At 47.9% G+C, this 22,217-nt stretch overlaps 1 protein-coding gene across 1 annotated transcript in view; it reads right to left on the reverse strand.

Moving 5' to 3' along the window:
• The window catches only part of GPC6 (glypican 6), a 1,029,119-nt gene that overhangs the window by 15,896 nt on the left and 991,006 nt on the right, over nucleotides 1-22,217 (reverse strand). The window contains exon 7 of the mRNA XM_028526606.2: nucleotides 7,290-7,426. Within this exon, the coding sequence (XP_028382407.1) occupies nucleotides 7,290-7,426 (137 nt within the window). The remainder of the gene's footprint in view (nucleotides 1-7,289; nucleotides 7,427-22,217) is intronic.

Here is a 22,217-nt window from a genome sequence, read left to right on the forward strand (position 1 = left end):
GTGAGTCTTAAAGATATCATGCTAAGTGAAATAAGCCTGTCACTAAAGGACAATTACTATATGATTCTGCTGCTACGAGGTACCTGCAATAGTCAAATTCATACAGACAGACAGTAAAATGCTGGTTGCCAGGGGCTGGGGAGGGGGACTCCGAGTGGTGTGGAATGGGCGGCGAGTTTCAGTTCAGGAAGATGAAGAAGTGCATTGGATGGATGGTGGTGATGGTGTGCAGTGAGTGAATGGGCTTAATGCCACCGAACTGTACACCTGACAACGACAAAAGTGCTCAATTTTAAGTTATATATAGTTTACCACAATTTAAAAAAATCTGTTTTAAGGATAACCTTCTAACGTTCTTAATGTAGATTCCTTTTTTCCACTTCCATTTTTCCTTCCTAGGAGGTGGAATCACTCAAAGCATGCTGCAACTTTATGCTTTACGGGAATTTGTAAATTCTTGGAGCCTGCTCAGCTGGGGCTGTCCGTGAATTGGGCACTCAAAGAGATGAGGCACCACGAAACGGTCAAAGGCACGGAGCCTGACCCAGGACACCAGCAATCTGTCTACACCCAGCAACAGGATCACGGGAAGTCCCTTAGCTACTTTATACACTCATTTCATACACTCATATATATATAAAACAGCACATTGTTTGTTTCATAAGCCTGCCATTTTGAGTAAAAGCATATGAAAATGCTTGAAAAATATGACACACGATGCAATTCTAATGCATTCGTGTGAAGACTCAGTTGTTCACACAGCTCCCTCCAATGCCAAGCTTGTTTCTTAGGACTGTCCGACAGCAGCAGATTTTGGAGTTCTAGCGCATACATTCATGCCCAGAGGAATGAATTCTTTAGGCTTTCCTCGGGCTGACGAATGCGTGGCAGCAAATGGTCTGGGGACTCTTGGAGGACACACAGCTCATGGGGGGCGGCAGGGAGAAGCAGCTACTTTTCTTTGACTTGGCCTCTTCACGCACTGGCAGGGGCTCCCAAGCCCATCCTTTCTCGGTGGGGCCGGAGTCAGCACACTCCAGTGCGGATGGGAAAGGAGGCCCAGGAGCCAGGTTTCAGGGCTGGGAGTTGCCCACGGCAGCGGGCTTCTTTCCTGCTGCTCGTAGGCACATTTTTCACGGTTTCCAGGAGGTGCACACAGGGTCCCTGTCCGCCAGGGTAGTCAGCCCTCCCGCTGGTGTCTCCCCTCCCGAGGTGCTACAGAAGAGAAGTGGGTGTCCAGGAACACCAGGCTGGACAGCTGCCAGTTCTCTCTACGGACTGATTTTCCACCTTCCCGGGGTGCTTCCTGGCTGGGGATGATGCATCGAGGATTTTACAGCCCTTGAGCATGCAGCTAGGGTGCTTTGGGACCTATTTTGCAAGCAGACTAAGACAATATTGTCCTGCCCGGTCTGCCGAGTCACTGTCCTTGACAGATTTCTCATCCCCATGCATCATTTCGTCCCTCTTCCATCTGCTCAAACCCACCCAGTCATGGCTTGCTATTTTCTTTGCTTAGTCAGTTCCCTCCGTGGCTGGTGACAGTGACTGATTTATTTCCTAGATTTTTTTTTCTTTCTAATTTTCTAATGTCTGACAATTTACTGTATTTACCCCCTGGCCACGGGTAGGATTTCCTTGGGGTGGCAGTTATTTCTGTGAAGATCGGGGCCTCAAAAGACAGCAGAGGCTCCCTGCAAAAGCTCTGTTTCCAAAGGACCCAGTTAATACCCACGCCTTATCCAGCATCTTTGATCGCCTCTCCCTAGGAGGTGTTTTAAAGAAAGGACACGGTGATGGCCCACACTGGCTTACAAGACGTGAAAGTGGGACGTTGTTTTGCCTGTTCTTTGTGGAGAGGGAGGAGTCCGAAAATACCTAACTCAAGAAACTGGAAGACTCTGTAATGCCTACGTTCTATCACGGAGCCCACTGTTGGGACCTGCCTCTCAGGCTGGCTTCCATTTGTGCCCTGCCTGCCCCCTCTGGCCACCTCCCATCCCCCCTTTCCTCTCTAGCTCCCGCGAATGTACGAAAAGCATCCCCCTGAAAAGAAAACAATCCTCAAGGAAGATACGGATGATGTAATCAGATGTGGCTGCCTCCTCAAAAAGCAAGAATCTGCCTCTATATGAGCAAAAAGGAAGAGCTCATACAAACACGAGGGCCTTATTTTTTTCCTTTTGCTGCTGCCCGACAAAGTTCTGACCTGGATATGTTAACCATAGAAAAGTTTTATTTCTTCCTGAGCCTACGCGTTCCTGCCTCCCGTCGAATCATTCTTCTCTAGCTTTTGCACGGACAGCTCATTCTGGCTACCCGGCGGCCCGGGGCACCCTCTCGGGGATGACGGATGGCTGCAAATGTCCTCCCAGGCTCCCCAGGCTCAGCTGGGGAGCTGCAGGCAGCCGAGATTTGCAACCTGCACCACAGCTCTTTAATTTTTTTTCCCCTTGGCCTTCTAGATTATTATCGATTTTCTTCCCTTACTTACTAGCTTCCTTTCCCTTCCTATTTGTCTGAGTGGAGTCAGAGGGCTGGCGTGCCTTCTCCTGTTTCATCCTAAAACATTGCTTAGTGGCTAAGTGAGGAAGAGGAGGAGTGGAAGTTACCCTGGCAGATGTACTTTCTCACTGGTCACTGAAGATACATGCGAGGCTGCCTTTCTTGGGTGACAGGCGTTGCCATGAATTCTAAAGAAAATTCTTTATTAGCTATTGTGGGAAAGTAGGATGCAATTCTTTGCACTGACTAGCATGGACTAAAATTTTGTGCTCCCCCGCTCCAAGAACCACATGTTGAGGCCCCAGTCCCCGATGTGATGCAATTTGGAGGTGGGGCCTCTGGGAGGTTATTAGGTTTCCATAAGGCTGTGAGGGTGCAGGCCCCGTGATGGGACCAGTGCTCTTAGACGAAGATCAGGGGCCCTGTCTCTCTGTCATGGAAGGACGCAGAGAGAAAGCAGCATCCACAAGCCCGAAAGAGAGCTCTCCCCAGAACCCACCCCTGCTGGCATCTTGACCTTGGACTTCTAGCCTGTGAGAACTAAAGCTCTGTTTCAGCCACCCAGTCTACAGTATTGTTGCCCTAGTGGCCTGAGTTGACTGAGTCTCTAATTGAATCAAGCACGGTACTACCAGGTACTCAGAGTATCTGCTAAGACCAGAGGTTTGTGGGGACCGTCTCTTGCAATTATGTGGTGTATTTTCAACTTGCAATTCTCTCTTGATGCGTGCGTGGTGATTTCAACCCAGCCTGTGCTCCAGCTCTCCTTAGTGGGGGACCGTATAACCGAGCCAGATGACCCCCAGGGCCAGATGCTGTTGTTTTTAATATAAGCAAAGGCCCATTAAAGAGAACATCAAGGGCATCCGTGAAGACAAAGAGAAAACAACAAATTGTAACCTGCTGTCTGAGGAATAAAAAGGGGAATTTCTTTCATATTAATAGGAGCTTAGAGTACAGCTGCCAGATGAAATAGAGGACTACCAGGTAACTGGGTTTCAGATGAAAAAAAATGAATCCTTTTGTCAGTATAAAAGTGTCCCATTGGGTGTCTGGTGTTCTATGGGCCAAGTCTGGCCAAGTCTGCCTTCTGGCTGTGGAGGTCAAAGTGCGGTGCCCAGCCCAGCAACAACTGCATCCTCTGGAAGCTGCTTGGAAATGCAGAAGCTCAGGCCCTCCCCTGGACTTCTCCAATGAGAACCTTCATCTCTAACCAGAGGCTCAAGGATGGAGCCCGCACACTCATGTTGGAGAAGCACTGTTTTCAAGTTTACAACCTATGTTTAGGGATGCTACTACACCAGTTTTCAGAGTGCCCCAACGGGTTGGAAAGGAGAGGGGAAGCAGGGACGGGGCCCTCCTGACCACCTGCTGGGGTCAGAGTGGAGATTTCAGTGTGGACAGGCCGTGGGCACCCGGCACTTTCTTCCCGTCCGAGGGCTGAGCGTCCCCCTGTGCCCCGCTCCCGTTCCCAGGCTGGTTCAGCTGTTACAGCAGAGTGAGATGTGCTAGCGATGGGCGAGGGTGGGGGCCAGGGGACACAGGTGGGCTCAAATTCTGGGGGAGGCAGTGCTCCCCCAGCTGGGGCACACCCTTGACCATTATGTCTCCACACAGACACTGCAGCCACATCTGTGTGTCACCTGCTCTCTCCATTTCAAGTCATTAATTTCAATGGTGCCATCCGCTTAATGACAGCTACTTGGGAAAATACGATGATGGCTGGGCTGCGTGGGCATGTCCACGGCAGGGGCAGTCTTGCCTTTGGGAACCGAACAAAGGCAGTATGGTAAAGAGCCGAGGAGAAGTGTTCAGAAACGAATCAGGAGAAACGCGGCACATGGAAGACGAGCCTGAGCAAATACTTAGGCTGATGAAAGGGCTGCAGGAGTGGATGTGACCTGAAGAATGTGGCTGCAGGAGCCCACCGGATAAAACATAAAGAGAGGGAGAGATGCTGGGTTAGCGGGGGCCTCAGCCTGCTGGCTCACGTGGGAAAACTCCGGACTGTGACCATCTCTACCAATGCTAGTAAGCACCTACGTTCCGAATCCATTAAGGCCTGTCGATAGACTAAAAAAATTTTTTTCGGTTCTTTTATTTTGGATGGATAATAAGGATACCCTTTCTTTCTTTTTTTTTAACAAGCATTTTTAAATGCCTGTTTTCTGAAAAGCCATACTTCAAAAGTAGGAAACAATAGATGATTGTCTGCATTACAACTGGGTTTTCCAACTTACAAAACAGTTCAGTAAAATTTCATTAAATGAACAGCTCTCAAGATCACTTAATATTTGAACGAGAAGAAACCTTCCATTAAATTTAATTCATCAAATCTTTACTGGTTATCTACTTATTAGGCCGTTAAATATAAAGTTATAATATTAACATTCCGTTGCAGTAGGAGCATTTTAAAAAGCCATGAAATTATAATTTTTCCAATGGGAATGTAATTCTAGTCACAAACATTTGACAGCCTCATCTTTTTAATAATATACTTATTATTATAGGTATATTATAATAATCTTTTAAATAATATACTGGGTTAAATTCTGGAATATTCCTGCAAATGATTTTATTGCATGAGATTTGATGATTTCCTTCACCTGCATAAAGTCCTCCAGTGGCTTCCTGGGGACCTCGGGGAAAAAATTCCGATCTGGCTCCTGACTACTGTTCCAGGAGCTTCTCCCCGGGGGAGGGGGGTCCTTTTCCCAAACCTCCAGTCCCACAGTGCGGCACTTGGAGGGTCCAAAGTCCACAGTCCCCCTCCAGCTGCTGTGCCTTGTCATGTGTCGACAGACAACATTGCCACGTTATTCAGCCTTGACCTCTCCGAGCCTTGCACGGGGTTGGGGACAGAGGGAGTGCTGAAGGGTATTGCGGACGGAATGATGGACGTAACGGACGCATGCAGCGTCACCACACCTTTCACAGAGCTACGGGCCTGTTTCTTCTGTCCTCCTAACCTGGGGAGGGCTGTACTGAATGGTCATTTGTTTCAGAGGCAGGATATGGAAGGGAAGGGAATCCTGGGCTCAGATTTGGGAGATTGCAGCTGTCCCCCCATTAGCTGGATGACCTGAGCCTGCTCACTGACCCTGTCTGCGCTCCTGACGGACACAGCGAGGGACTTGGCTGAGCCGTCCCGGCCCCCTCTAGCTCTGACTGCCGCGGTCCTTATCTTCCCCTCATTTTCTCCGTGGAATGCAGTTCCCTTCCCAGTCCTCACTTGCAACCATTTTTTAAAATGTATTTCTTTTTGTAGGAAACTGCGTAGGCACCAATATTAACCAACCTGTGTGACCATCCACGGGAGCGTAATTCAAAACACAGCCTTCCTTTAGCCAAGGCTGAAAGGTTAACACAGACGGGCAACAGAGCAGCTCGAAAAATCAGCCACTTCATTCATTAGGCCACCTGGCCATCCTTGACAGTGTCTTTCTGTACAGTCACTAGGAACAGACACACGAGAGGCTGGGGCATCACAGCTGAATCTGCTGGCCACAGTGTCCGTCGGAAAGGTTGGACATGGGTGAGTGACCAGGCATTTTTGAGGGGCATGCTGCCGATATCGTGAACGTCTTTCTATACCTCACCATCGAAGATTTGGATATTGGTATTTTGGGGCTGCTTGAAAGATTATGGCTTTTCCCATAGCTGTCTAGGTTTCATTTTTTCTAAGCTTTCCCTCATGTAGCCAATAATATGATTGCCAATAGATGCTCAACATGCAGCTCTGCGATGTAAGAAAAGACACCTAATGAGCATCTCACTTGCACCCCTGCTTACCTTCTGCAGATTCTTCTGAACTAGACATCCGTGTATCGTCTTGTTGCCTTTTGATCCCAGCTGCTGCATGTGCTGGACACGGCCCAGCGAGGCTCCAGAACAGGACCGCCCTGCCCCACCCCGCCTTAGCCTCTCCACCTGCGGGTTAATCCCCAAAGACTCCTTGAGGCCAATTTACCAGCTGCTCTACCCACCTGCCTCCGCGCTGGGGAGGGTTTGGGCAGGCCCCTCTCCTGGTGCCCTGCCCTGCTTGCCAACTCCCAGCCGCTCCCCTGTCCAACTTCTCCACCCTATGGAAGACACAGGCCAAACCCTTTTCTGGACTGAATCAAGAAATTCCGAAATTGCATGGCAAGCGGCGATAGCCCTGGGCAGCGGGGCAGCGGGGTGCACCCAGAGCCCTCTCCCGCCAGGAGATGTCGACAGAACTTTCCAAGGCACAGGCCCTACGGGAACCCTTTCCTGTACTCCTGCGTCACTTTGTTTTACCCTTACCCTTTCCACGAGCACTTCAAAAATCTCCTTTCTCCAAGGGTGAAACAATGACAGTCGAATTTTCACTTCCTGTTAAACTTGTGATGAAAAAAAAAAAACAAAACCCCACAAAACCCAAAACAGCAAGCCGAGCAAATTGAACTATGGATAAAAATAGCTCCGCTATCTAAAGTCATTAAGGGAACGTAAAAGGCTCTCCGCGGTCTTGGGATATCCGTAACCTGGCATCTGTCTGCGCGTCTCCACCGTCACCCGGAGGCGAGGCGGTTGGAACAAGGACTCCACGCTCAATGGCTCCCTGAGAGTAAGTGCTCCCAGGTGCCCATCAAACCTGTCACTCTGAACAGCTGTCGCTGAGTGACGCCCGGTCCCCTCCACCCTCCACTGCTTTTTGCATAAACAGGCCCGCAGAGCGGTGCCAGGAGCGCGCAGCTCCCTGCGCTGGGTGCGCTGGGTGCGCGGAGCCCGGCCCGCGGGAGCTGCGCGTCACCCCTCACCTGGCTTTGCTGTGCCCGTTCCAGCACTCCTCCTCGTTGGACGTGCCCGCCGTCACGCTCTCGTCCTTGCAGATGGTGTAGGGCAGCGCCGACCAGACCTTCTTAGAGAGCTTCAGTTTCTCTTTTATGTCTGTGACCTGATCGAGAAAGCAAGGGACGACAGTGACGATTTTCCCTAAACGCCGTCCGTGTCTACCCGAGGACACCGCGCAGGCGAAGCTTACAGAACCTTCGATAGGACGAGCGTACACTCGTTCTCGGTTTTAACAGAGACGCAGGATTCACTGTCCAGGAAAACCTCGCCCCCTCCTCCCTCGGTCTTCCTCCAGCTTCTGGCAGAGAGCGCTCAGGTAGCTGGCTTTCTGATTTCCATCTGCTCTGTCCTTCGAATTAGACACTTGTGAAGCATCTCAACTGGTTTCGGGGTTCCCCCCACCTGGGAGAAATAGGTGCACCCACCGTACAGCAAACACCCCAAACAGAGTCTTTAGAATTCATCCGCCTAGAGGTCGGACACGGGCACCCAAACAATGCGCTGAGAGACAAAACGCCTTTCCCAACGGTCTACTCGTTTCTGCACGAAACACATACTGTCACTAATTCAGCTGCTGGTGACCTCAGCTCCTGACGAGCTGACAGGCCCATGTAGCATGCACTTGGACGGTGAGCAGCAACCCGAACCCATGGAAAAATCTCTAGTCATTTCGAGTACAGGTGAGTGTACAACCCACAGCCCTCCGGACGGACGGCCAGGAGGAGCTGAGTACCACCACTGTGGGTGGTTTCAGGGTCGGCACGGACTGTGTCCCCGGGGAAAGGGCAGGGAGAGACATTCTGTGCCATGTTGGTCTGTAATCAACATCTAGGTTCACGCAGTCACAACCTTGATTTCCTGTGCTACCTTTATGAATACTGGGAAAGTTGATGGGCATTGGAAATGCAATTGCTACAGGTTGAATTATGCCCCCCAGATTCCTACGTGGAAGACCCTCAGTCCCTCAGAACGTGATCTTGTGTGAAGATGCGGTCTTCGCGGAGCTAAGGAGGTTCAACAGGAGGCCGAGAGGGGGCCCCAGGCGGAAATGACTGGTGCTCTTACAAAAGGGGAAATTCAGACCCAGAGGTGCGCACAAAGGGGAGACGACGTGAGATTAGGAAGAAGACAGCCACTTACAAGCCCAGGGAAAAGGCCTGAAAAGGATTCTTTCCTCTCGGTCTTCAGAAGGAACCCACCCTGCCGACACCTTGATTTTGAACTTCTAGCTTCCAGAACTGCGAGACCATCAGCTCTGCTGTTTACACCACCCAGTCTGGGGTGCCCATTCCTAGCAACTCCATACAGCAAATCCCAGCAAATCCTAGGAGGGAGACCCACTGAGACCTAAGGGCATTATGGTACATGTGAGATCCACAGCCTTTGGATGCGAAGTATTCTGTTTATTGTAGATGGAGTACAGACTCGAGACAAAGATTCCAAGGATCCTTTGGTCAGGTACAAGAGTGAACACAAAGAAATAAAAGACTCATCATTTTATTTTGGTTCCAGCCATGCTTCTCAGTAGTTCTAGAATTATACTTGTGGCCCCCGCGTCACTGTGCTGCTGAGGATGACAGAGGCATCAGTACCGGGTGATGTCTTCCCCCCCACCCCCTGCCCCCCAAAGGGCTGAGGTGGGCCGGGCGCTGACTCAGAGAACCTGGGGCCTATTGGTGAAGCGTGTGCTGTTACTTTTGTTTCAGAGCATGAAAATATCCACCAGGAAAGACATTCCGAGGAAGGAGGTTCCACGCAGGAAATGTTTAATGTGGCTTGAAATCTACGCTCTTTGACGTCCCCCCCTTCCCCCGTCCAGTTCTCCTCCCAGCCAGCCTGACTGGGCTAGGGAGTTTGCAGTGGGAGCCTGTCCTTTTCTGCTCGCCTCTCCAGGCACAGATGCGTGCGCATGTTGTTATGCAATTATTTCTTAAAGATAATTGCCACTTCTATCCAGCCATGGATGGATGGACATTCTGTTTACCAATTACAAAACCCCAACCCCCCCAAATACCAACTAATAGATGTTGAAAGAAGGATCTTTAGAAAGATCACCATTCTGCAACCACCATAGTCATAATGGACCTCAGCAAGTGTCATCAATAGATGCTGTGATGAGTTGGATTGTCTCCAAAAGACATTGGAGTCATAGCCACCTGTACCTGTAACTGTGACCTTACTTGGAAATGGGGTCATTGAGATGATGGAGTTAAATGTGGGGTCATTAGGGTGGGCCCTGATCCAGTATGAATGTGTTCTTCTCAAAAGGGGAAACTGGATGCAGAGGGAGACACTCAAGGGGAAGACCGCATGAAGAGGAAGGCAGAGATGGGGTGATGCACCTACAAGCCAAGGTTCCCCAAGGACTGTCAGCAAACCTCCGGAAGCTGGGAGAGGCTTGGGGCGGATTCTCCGCCACAGCCCCCAGGGGAGGCAGCCCCGCTGACACTTGGCTCTCAGACTTCCGGTCCTCGGGCTGTGACACATTGCATTTCTGTGGCTGGAAGTCACCCGGTTGGTGATGCTTTGCTGCAGGGGCCCTAGCAAACGAGGGCAGACACAAAAACTGTTGGGTAGAAAGTGTGATGGAGAACAGGATGTTCACACAATCCCAGAGCATTCCCCCACAGCCTGTTCAGGGAAAACTGGTCATTTGATAGTGCAAAAAACATTGGCAGCTCCCCTCCCTCACCCAAGACATCAAGCTCACAGGACAAACCGATATCATGTACCTCCTGATGCGATATGACAAGAAGGACCCGTCACTTCTGCAGCCCAGATTCATACCTGAGCCCAATGGGAACCCACCAGGCAAACCTGGACTGAGGCACCGGCTGCAGAACTGCTGGCCGGCACGCCTGCAGACGCCAGTCATGGAAGACAAAGAAGTTCTTCAGGATGAAGGACAACAAGAGGTCTGGTGCCCAAATGCAGCACGGGTTCTGGATTGGGCACGAGGTCATAAAACAATCTCCGTACAGGACATTATTGAGACAGCTGGCGAACTTGAATAATAACTTCTATGAATACCATTGTACTAGTGGTAAATTTCCTGAGTGTGAAATGGTACTGTGGTCATGCAGAAGAATGTCATCTTCTCAAGAGATGCACGCTAAAGTATTCGGAATGAAAGGGTGATGATTTCCATAACTTACAACTAGAATGGTTTAATAATAATAACAAAAATCAACACATAGACATATACAGAAGGAGAGAAAGCCAATGTGGTGAATTTTTAATAATTAGTGAACATAGATGAAGGTATATATTTTTAAAATCATTTTTTTCGGTAAGTTTGAATTTGTTTTTCAAAATTAAATAGGTCAGAAATAAGATCTCTCATGTTCGATTAGTTCAGCGTCCATATCCTTAGTGTCCAGTCCGGGCTGCCGCCTCTAGTCCACTCGTTTTCAAACTCCAGCCCCAGGGCGAGAACCAGGCGGCACATGGTCACAGCCCACTCAGCACGCTCTCACCAGCCCGGGGACTGACATGTGTGAGGGGACTCTGTCCCACCGTAAAGTATACCAAGAATCAGCAGTCCTTGTCTGATCACCACTTCACTCAATTCCCGCCCGTATGCAGCGGGACTGTGAATCAAATACGTTATTTTCTGAGACACAGAGAAAGAGTAAGATTGCATGATGTCCCGCAGGTATCTTCTCTTTTAATGCTCTCAGACTTGAACTGTGTATGCGGTGCCGCTGATCCTTTAGCTCAGACTCAAGTATTGTTTCTTTTAAGGTGTGGTCTCCGTCCCCATGTCAGATTTAGACTCCACGGCTGTGTTCCACAGTGCCCTGGTCATGATTCTAAGTGCTGATCAGCCCGGACTGACAACTGGCTTACTTTTCTGATTCACTCTTAGATTGCATGCTCCTTGGTGCAAAGACAAGCCTTCAGTTTGTCTCACTGGTTACTACGGGTCAGGGGGCCAATCATCTCAGTTTGCCTGGGAGGTAGGGGATTGCAGGATGCCAAAGTTTCAGAGCTAAAATTGAAAAGTCCTGGGCAAACCAGGACACATTGGTCACACAGCTTTCTGCACACAGTAGGCACTTAAATAAATTGAGAAAATGGACTAAACTCTTCTGCTCTATTACAAGGTCATAGACAATATCACTAACGCAAGATAGCTGGGGTCACCCCAAGTGTGTGCTTATCTCCAGGGGGGTGAGAGGAGCTGTGCGGATAAGTAAGGAGAGTGGGGGTCCCTCCCTGCTGATTCACCACTGCGCGTTCTGTAACCGGGCTGTGCTCTCTCTGGCAGCTCAGTAAGTAGCCAGGCGAGGTCATGTGCGACTGAAGGAGGTAACAGTGGGGGGCAGTGAGATGGGAGTGCTCTTTCCACGCCCACACGGAAACATCGGCCGGTGCCCTTTCCGGCTGGGATGGTGATGCAGACAGCTGGAAAGACGGCACCGTCAGCCACTGAAGAGGTGCTCACTTTTGATTCTGAAGGACAGCAGTTTCTCTTTCAGTTCCAAGAAAGTGTTGCAATTCTCACACCACTTAGAACTATTTTCTATTGTTTTTATATCTGAATACTATATGGGACAACTTTGTTGTAGCTCCAGACCTAAGTTGTTTTTTTCCCTTGGAAACTATGTGTACACGACAGTGGACTAAGCTTTATGTTGACAAGCACCCTTAGTTTAAATGTCTTGTTGACAATGACAGTGAGTCCTGATGCATTAATTGTGCCAACCCCATGGGAGCAAAGACCTGGGATCACATAGGGGGTTTACAGTTTCTTTTCTGTTTCCCACATGAGCTATTCAAGGTCAGATTCACTTTCTCCAATTCTTGTAAATTATATTTACCATTTTTCCAGTATCTTATACACCAGTATGAACTACTGTAATATTAGTGATATCTGAGTATTAAATAGTTTTCACTTATGCTACTGGGGGACCCTGTTCTATATAAATACTGCTGGGGCCCACGGGGGGAAAATGAGCTTCCTTTTAGAACTTATCTGGAGTTCATCCTAACTTCAGACAGTTTCAACTCCTGGCTTCCGTAGAGAAGTGAACTTTTAGTTTAAGGTGTATCTAACACTTGACCCTGAGTCTTTGATTCTGGTACCATTTATGTACCCATCTGACAGAACTGTAGAATTAGATAAAAGAAGGGGGAAACCGACAAAGGACTGCCAAAAGCAAAGGGCTTCCCAAAAACGAAGTGCAGAAAGAACTGTCAAATACTGTAGACCGACAACTTCGTTGAAAAAGGGATCTTGTCCCAAATACGTAACTTGAATTTCATAGAGGTCTGACTTAACAACTTCCAGTTTACAGGAAACACTGGGGAAGGAAGGAGGCCCAGACTAACTCCGTAAACAGATGCTCACACCCGCCCAGTGTGGCGGGTACCAGGAAGACCACTGGCCCTGACTCCTCCAGGGAGGAGGGAAGAGGAAGAAGGCCGGTGTGGAGAAAAGGAGGCCTGAGCAGCACGGCAAGCCGAATGCTGTTCCTTCACTGCACCCTGGCCTTGGAGGTGGGCATCCAGCTGTAGGAGAGAGGTTTGAGGTAACCGGGAAAATCCGAATATAAATAGACAGTAGATGGTGTTACTGAGTCACTGCTGATATTCTTCTGTGCACTCATGGCGCGGTGGTCGTCTAAGAGACAGACTGTCCTCGCTCTTAGAATGTTCGTGCTGAGATATTTAGGGAATAAAGCGCTTTGTCTTTTACTTGAAAATAGCAAAAATGATTACAGAGTCTACACTGGAGGTATAGGACTGTTCATTTTATCACGTTTTCAACCATTTTAGTGTTTTTGAAGATGTTAAGAAGAATGCAGAGTTGGGGAAGGAGACCGTTGTCAGGGCATATAGTGTTTGAGAGTGGTACAGATTTCAGCTCTGGTCCGTAACGGACTCAGAATAATTGGGGCTGACTATGAGCTTCCGTTAAGATAAGACACTCACATTCTTTTATTGAAGATTAATTTATCAGTTACAATGGACACACATTATTATATGGCTAGCTGGTGTAAAGTAGAGTGATTAGACATTTATATACCTTATGACGTGATCACCCTGCAGAGTCCAGCACCCCGCTCCACCATACACAGTTACTATAGCAACACTGACCATATTCCCTAGGCTGTACCTCACATCCCGGTGACTATTGTTACACCTGGCAACTTGTACTCATTAATGCCTTTCATATTTTTCACCCATCCCCCTAAACTTCCTGCCATCTGGTGATCGTCAATTTGTTCTCTGTATCTATGAGTTTCTTTTTCTTTTTTTAAAAAAGATTTTCTTTATTTATTTTTAGAGAGGGAAGGGAGGGAGATAGAGAGAGAAACATCAATGTGCAGTTGCTGGGGGTCATGGCCTGCAACCCAGGTATGTGCCCTCACTGGGAATCGAACCTGTGACACTTTGGTTCGCAGCCCGCGCTCAATCCACTGAGCTACACCAGCCAGGGATGAGTTTCTTTTTCTTTTGTTGATTTTGTTTTTTAGATTCCACATATTAGCGAAATCATAGGGTATTATCTTTGTCTGGCATATTTCACTTAGCATAATACCCTCTATATCCATCCATGTTGTCACAAACGGTAAGATTTCATGCCCTTTTATGGCCAAGTAATATTTCACTGTATGTATGTACTACATCATCTTTATCTATGTGTCTATTGATGGACACTTGGGCTGCTTCCACATCTTGGCTGTTGTAAATAATGCTGCAATGAATGTAAGGATGCACATAGCTTTCCAACTTGGTGTCTTGGATTTCCTCAGATAAATACCAGAAGTGGAATTGCTAAATCATGTGGTAGCTCTGTTTTTATTTTTTAGAGGGAACTTAATACTGCTTTCCACAGTGGCCTCACCAAGCCGCATTCCCAGCAACTGTGCATGAAGATTCCCTTTTCCCCACATCCTCGCCAGCACTTGTTTATTGGTTTACTGATGACGGCCATTCTGCCAGGTGTGCAGTGGTGTCTCATCGTGGTTCTGATTTGCATTTCTCTGGCTACTAGTGACACCGGGCATCTTTCATACGTCTATTTTTAAGGCGCTCACATTCCATCTTCAACGCTTTGTGTGTGCTGCTGCTGATGATCCCCTTTTTGCAAGTGGGAAACAGGGAGCCTAGAGGAATAAGAAAACTTGCCTTGTGTCTCATAAATGGTGCAGATGAGATTAAAATCCAAATGTAGACTTCAGAACTGTGACTCTTAACCACTGGGCTTAACGGAGACGTTGTCTAAACCCCGCGTGCTGGGTTGGTGTGCGCATAATCCGGGAGGGGGGGTGTGAGATGAGTCAGTGTGACTGATTCAGGATGAAAACACTGGAACTTCCATTTTTTGGATACATTATGAAATGTATTTATATTTCACCTTTTAAAAGTGCGAACGTAATACATGTCGCTCTGGAAAGTCATCCTATTAGAAATACACGAAGTGCGTTTGGTCCAAGGAAATCCATTTCCTGGTGCCACCAGAGAGACCGACACGCTCCCCTCAGTTCCCTCAAGTAAAGGTTTTGTTCAATGTCCCTTTAACCTTAGACTGAGATGATCTCAGTTCGGGGAGGACGTAGTGAACTCTTTGCAAAAGCTACAGTGAGGAAGCCAACCTTTGCATCCGGGACCTCCCAAGCAACCGCACATGAGAAAAAAACCAATTTGCCCCCAAGGGCTTGGTCTCTGCGGGTTACCAGGCACCCGCCATTCGTCTTGGCAGCGGGGAGAGGCCCACAGCGGCAGGGAATGGGCCCTAAGCCCCACCACATGCAGCCTCGACCAGTGACCAGAAGACACTTCCATATTACACCAGAGACTCCTGATAGAAAAGAGCAGCCTATGTCCAGATGCCCTTGGGTCCATCGGAGGTTCTGCTCCTACCAGTTCGACGGCCAGCTCTTCGCTGTTTTATTCACATTGAGGAACATGTTGGACTTCAAGCTTCTGGAGCTGCTACCAAAGCAAGTTTCCAGGAGACGGTTTCCATTGACAACTGCTCACAGGAGATGCTGTGCCTTTGAACTTGGTCTTGTCAGAAGAGATGGCTGTGGCACCAGACTTCCTGCAACCTCTCTCTGCTAGAAAAGCAATGCTCAGTGGGATCTAAGTTAACAAACACGAGATGGAAGAGCTGGTGTAGCCGCTCAGATCCCTGAGCCTCTTCCTTCTGATTCACAGGACGACTCCTTTTTGTGCCCCAAGGACAGGAATAGAGCAGGCTCCCAACAGAGAGGAAAACACAACCCGGTCATTTGAAAATATGTCATTGGCTTGAAAATGATAAGCAAAAGGCCATGGTCTTCCCATCTCTCATAGCTGAACTTCCTCCCCATGTATGGAGAAATGGGCTTTGAATATAAAAATAGAAGAGGAGTTAAGATTTCCTAATGTCTACAGATTTATGCGCCTGCTAATCACTCCACACAGCAACGGCTACTTCTCGATTATCTTGAGGAAAGACTGAGGCTTCCGGAGTGGAAAGGGGTTCCTACTTCCCCTTCCCTCTCCAGCGTGCTCCTGGGGTACTGAAGTCCACCCAGTCCACACGTGCTGGGATGCGTTTGTGGTTTAGATCACGGAGATTTAAAGAAACTCATTAAACAGACAGGTGACTTAAAATGACTCTGGCAAAGAAAGTTTGGATTTTTTTTTTTGTTTCTAACAGGGCAAGCACAAGTGAGTAATAATAAAATGGCAGGCATGATATTTCTGTACTGTCAATGCACTGGCGACACCACAAAGTAAAAATAGTAAAGATGCTTTGTTTTATCTCATTCGTTAAAAGTTTCTAATTTTGCATAACTTCCCCAGGGTACGGAATGTACCTTTAGTGGTGCTTGTATATAATTGATGCGTAGTTATGAATACACTGGATGTCTATGAGTCTAATGATCTGCTAATACAGATACGATATCTAAACATTCTGGGGCTCAGTCGTCTACAGGGACTGATACGATATATTCTGAGTCAGTACTTAGCAAGCAGAAACGTCCAGTGAAATCCATTTAAGGAGAGAGGGAAGTGCATTATGATTTAGAAAAAGTTCCAGTACATTGGTTAAGTAAGAAAAAGGCTTTCGTTGCTCATGTTCATTCATTACTTACTTGCCTTCTAAAACGTAGCATAATTCACGTTTTATGCCACGCTCTGGGAAACAGGTATAGCCAGTGCATAGTTGCTGCCCTTGGCTATTCCCAGCTTCCCTGTCTAGGGTGGTTAAACAGGCGCAGAGCAGATACAGTGGTGCTGGGTGAGCCAAGGACTCGGGGAGCGCGAATGTCAGCGTGTCTGGGAGTTTCCTTTCTGGGGAGAACCATGTTCCCTCCCAAGCCAATAAAGCTTTGCCCATATTCACTCTTTGGTGGTAGTGTCTGAACTCTGCCATCAGGAGACTTAAGAAGGTAGATAATGCCCTGGCTGGCGTAGCTCAGTGGATTGAGCTCGGGCTGTAAACCAAAGCATCGCAGGTTCGACTCCCAGCCAGAGCACATGCCCGGGTTGCAGGCCACGGCCCCCAGCAACCACACATTGATGTTTCTCTCTCTCTCCCCCTCCCTTCCCTCTCTAAAAATAAATAAATAAATCTTTAAAAAAAAAGAAGGTAGATAATTAGTCATTTCTATCTGGAGGGATTAAAAACAAACAAACAAACAAACAAACATGCCATGGCCTCCCACGGGTCTACCCGTACCAGTGGGATTCAGTCTGGTCTTCAGCATCCGCGTCTCCCGACTCCCCAGGAAACACCTGCTCTGGAGCGGAGGCTTGGTAACCAGCATGGCGCATGTCCTGGGTGCTTACCAAATATTGGTTGAACTAATAAATACTTGACTAGCGTTGATGATTATCGGCTAAGGAAAGTATGATTTCATAAATGATTGACTATTTGCCAGCTACTCTCTTCCGGCCTGTCCCTTGGGGAGTCAGGAAGACCCAGGCAAATTCTACGGACTCCCCACCAAGAGCACTTCCCCCCAACCTGGTTGTCATCCCTGGAGGGCGGGGGGATCTCACATGGTGCCCTCCGATCCTGTAATTAGGGTTCTCGTCTCCTGTCACCGATAATGTTCCTCCAGGTGTTATTTACATAGGCATGCTGGAGGAAGAGCCTTGGAGGTCTCGAAGGTGATCTTGGCTTGGAGGAAAACCATGAGAATTTAACTAAAAATGGAATGGCCCCATCGTAGGAGTCTTTACAGTCCTTATGTAAACACATTGTTTCCAGGACCTTCCCTTGGGTTTTCTGTTCCACTCTGACTTGGGGTGTTTTTGAACTGGTATCACCTTTGTCTCCTCTGTGGGTCCTTGGATGGAACTTATGTGGTTGCCTCTGAGGGACTTTGCCCACGGCCTGCCTGAGGCCCGAAGTCATCCCCCTGGACCTTTCATGTCCTGGCATCTTCCCTAGGACGTGTGAGAAGTGACTGGGGAGAAGGCCACCTGCGGTCCGCTCTGTGTCACACACAGACCAGGGGACACTCCCCGGGACACCAGTGTGTGGCCCTGGCCAAATGCCCTATTTGCTTAAGACTTCAGAAAGATTCCGACATGCCTATTTCATCTGTAGGATAACATTATGGGACTGGATGTAAATAATATATACCATATCTTTAGAAAGGAGATGGTTAATATTTAAAGGGCTACACATTAAATAATAGATATTGAGGGGGAAAACAATGTGAATATTTAATAGACTGAAGGTTATTTGTTAGCTTTGGAAAGCAATCTGTTTGAAGAAGCAAAGGCAGCCTCGTCTTTACCTCATGGACAAGGCCACTTCACTTGGTCAAGTTCAGGGAAATGCACAATCACAATACTACTTCGGCAACCTGAGAGTTTAATAATCCAGTTTCCCTGACAACGACCTCATCCAATTTGCCTTTGGAGAAACCTCCAGTCATTCAGTTCATGGTGGGTCCCGGCATCAGAGTTCAAGGCATCCGTACCGCTTCAGTGATCAAACACGGGTGTGTGAACGTGCCCGTTCACAACTCCTCTCCCTCACGGTGGGAGAGACAACGTACGGACTTTTGAGAGCAGGGTAGGTAAAGTCCCGAAGTCTCCGAGGGAACACTGCCTTTTCCATAAATGCAGCCTTCCTAAGGTGCTGGAGGAGGTAGGGGCTACTGATGCCCTTTAGCTCCATGCAGAAGCCAAAGCCACGCGGCACGCTTGATCTGTTTGCTCCATCTATGCTGAAGCCCGAACAGCATTTAGCCTCCTCTCCTCCAGAACGTGTCTTCTGTTTACTTTGAGTTTGTGAAAGTCTTTGGTGTTGTTTTTGATGTCTCGGATTGTGCCTGTCTACAGTGTAATGTTTTGGGGGGGTTCTGGAATGCTTGGGTACATCACTTGTAACTTGGTTTCTTTCAGGAACCTTCTACATAAGTTTTGGGGATGACAACAGGGTCCTGTTACGTGCAGTTTGTCAGTGAACCCAAGGCAGATTTCGGCCACATGACACCCCCAGCACTCAGCTAAGTGCTGCAGTCACTACACAGTCTAAAACTTACATTCTGGGCCTCCTCAGACATTCCCAGGGGCTTCGATGACAAGGTCTATTCTACTACCACGTGACATATTTTTTTCCCACACGACTCCCCAAGGACATGAGTACACTTTTGTCTTGTAGGAAAAAGTAAGAAGAATGAGATGACTGGTAGGAATGTGAGACTCCTTGAAGGTTCAGAATCACAGTGCTTGGCTTTGTTGAGTTTCTCAGGGGATAGGGAGCTGGGTGGAAAATTTAAGGAGTTTGCCTCATCCCCTCTGACTTCATGTCTGGAGTGTCTGGGCGGCACAGTGACACGGAGCTCAGGGCGTGGCCCTGAGAAGACAGATGGGGTCCTTCCCCGGGACAGCACTGCTCGGAGTGGCATCAACAGTGGGAACATCAGAACTATTTTCCTCTGCTGTTCAGGGCAGGGTTTTGCAGCAGATTTTAAGAAAACAATCACAGACTTTTAAATCACATTTGTAGCTAATGTCCTGATGGCATCCCGTTCCCTGAGGCATCGCATTTTAGGCAAGGAAGAGTAGTAAGGATTCTACACGTCCTTGACAGATGACGCAGTTTGACACCAAACCCACTGAATTCAACAGTGGAAGGGAAAAGACAGGAAGACCTTTGGTCTGTGGAAACACCTGTGAAATCAAAGTATTATGTTGCACGGCGGCTACTTAAATTGTAGCACTGTTTACTTCTCAACACTGAAGAGGTAAATAATTTCAAGGAGTGGTTTTTATTACCGAATCATTGAGCTGGGAGGCTCCCGTGGTCCAAAGCTTCCAGAGTATTCTTGACAGATACCTAGGCTCCATGTAAACATTTCCAACGAGAGACATTGATGTCTAACATAAAGAGGACTTTGTGTCCTCTTTGTGGGATCTGCTGCCTGACCAAAGTCAGGTCCCTTCCCCTCTCTGAGCAGTTCTGGGGGGTCTTCACGGACAAGGCTGGACCACAAAGCATAAGCCTATTCTTGTTCCCCCTCCCGCCAACTGGCATTAAGCCTGGGTCCCTGACCTTGCTTTGCTCCTTTGACATCTATGGCTCGTTCCACTTGCCAGGAGTGGATTCTGCTTTCTCTGCCCACCCCACAGGAAGTCCCCTTCTGACCCACCTCTGACCTTGGGTATATCTACTCTTTGCTCTCCCGCTCTCTGCTCTTGGCTTTTGAGACCAGCTCTGTCTCCCACGGCTGCTGACTTCGGTCTCTATCACGTCTCAGGCGTTATTTGGGCTGCGTAGGTGCAGACGTCCCCAAGGATGTCTGGTCTAGAGCATGAATCGTACCAAGTGCTGATTCTAAATTAGGTTATTCAATACACGGTCTGGGTAACTCCAGACAGGAAGGTCTCAGGTGCATTTTCAAAAGAAGGGAATCGAACTCAGCATTTCTAGCGGTTGCACAAGGCACACTGGTGCAGGTTGGATACTTAGAAACTCATTCCCAACCATCCTCTAGTCTCTCCCTATGGAGTGAAAAGTTTTGGGTGTGTTTTTAAGGCTTGAAGAGATTTCCTCCACTTTTCCTCAGTGTCCTCATAGAGCAAACACGTCTGTGGCAGCAGCATGGACTGAGTCCTATTTCTAAGACCAACCTGGAAATTAGCACTAATTCAGGAAATTTCCAGAAATAGCTTATATATCTAGTAGCCCAATTGTGCCAATGTGAAAAAAAATGAGCTTCTGAAGATCCAGGCTTGCTGAAAAAATTCTGATCCTTTGACAACTATCAAAGGGGTTATCAAGGGGTTACTTCAAATGTGCAACCCCTTCATAAGGTCTTTGACAATGCTCAGAAAATCCATGCAAAGTCTCTACTTTTACTTGTGATTGACACAATGAAGTAGATTCCGCTAAATTCGTAACCACCTGAAGTTAATCTTAAAATATTGAAATTGTATCTTCAGGGAATGAAATCTAGGGCATTACAAATATGTCTGCTAATTAAAACACGGGGAGGAGGCACAGCAAAGCATGACACTTGGAGTTGAGGCATCCCCGAATATGTTAGGATTCACCACTGAATCCCAAATGTTTGGGGCTATATCCTTCAAGACCAAAGCTAGAAACAGATGTGTATTCTGATGTCTTTCTCTAAAGCAACTACAGATATATGGACTTTACTAAGGAATGGCGTTTACCCGAGATTGGTGTCACTGATGAGGACCTTCTTAACTAAAATATTGCAAAAACGATTCCAATCCAACAGCAAAAGTGCCCACAAAGATGTGCATATGCTGGGAAAGTAATTTAGATGCGGTACAGAAAAAATATTCTGCAAGTGACAGGTGAAAATCCGATTTATCTAAATCCTCAAGCCATTTAGTGTAGAGATGGGTGGCCTTAAGCCTCTTACAGACTAGGCAACGAAAAGCAAATGAATCTCTTTTGGGCAGGTGTGATTTGACTTACACTTAAGTACGGGCCCTTGCACTGTGTTGTGCATAGGAAACACTATTTTTGTATCTGTTGTGTTCTATTGATGACATAACTCAATGTTGTGCCTTTTCCTTGAGGGACTCAAGTGGGACTTGCTTTAACTGCCAGTAACTTTGGCCTAAGAAAGTTCAAGGGACAACAGAACGAGACACTCGTAAACGGATGCAAGAATGCAAATCACAGGACCAAGGATGTGTGTGAGCTCTGAGTTAAGCGTGTGCTCCACAGGGTGGGATGAGAAGAGCTCGATTCAGAGGGTCATTCCTTCTGTGGGTCTCCGCTCCTCTGCCTCCCCCCCCCCCCCAGGGCTCCTCCCTCGCCACGCAGAGCCGCTCAGGACCTCCCCAGTCTGTGCTCTCAGAGACCCTTCGGGTGTTCCCTGTCACAGAGAGGTCCCATCTCTTGTGACTCTGGGCCTTCCCTCCCAGCCTGTAGGTGACCCAGGGGCAGGGCCTCTATTCTTCGTGCTCACCACAGCCTAGGAGATGAATGTCCCTTCAAGCACTGTGCCTGGTTTGCAGAAGTACTCAATCAACAGCAAGTAAATAAATGAGCAAAAAAAAAAAAAGTAGAGTGGGCAGAGGTTAAATTTACATTCTGGGTCTCCAAAGAAACTTGTAAATTAATTTTAAATTCTAGGTGCCCTTACTTGCAAAGTACACTTATTCCCATAGGGAGGGACATTTTTCTTGCCAACTTCCCTATTTTATGAAGAAATAGTTGCTTAGGGTCTATGCACAGGTCATCAGTTCAATGGAACACACACATGCACACATCCACTCATTGTCTACCTTGTACTCAGTGATAGACACCGCATGGCCCTGCCTGCAAGGAACTTACGGCTCCGTGGAGGAAGGAGACCCACGCAGAATAAATGGCTCATTGCTTTAAGGGCTGCAGGACTCAGGAAGTATAATCAACGCTTTACTATTCAGGAGCAGGGGGGGTTCAGAAA

This window comes from Phyllostomus discolor, chromosome 11 (assembly GCF_004126475.2).
Source record: "Phyllostomus discolor isolate MPI-MPIP mPhyDis1 chromosome 11, mPhyDis1.pri.v3, whole genome shotgun sequence".
Taxonomy (NCBI): domain Eukaryota; kingdom Metazoa; phylum Chordata; class Mammalia; order Chiroptera; family Phyllostomidae; genus Phyllostomus; species Phyllostomus discolor.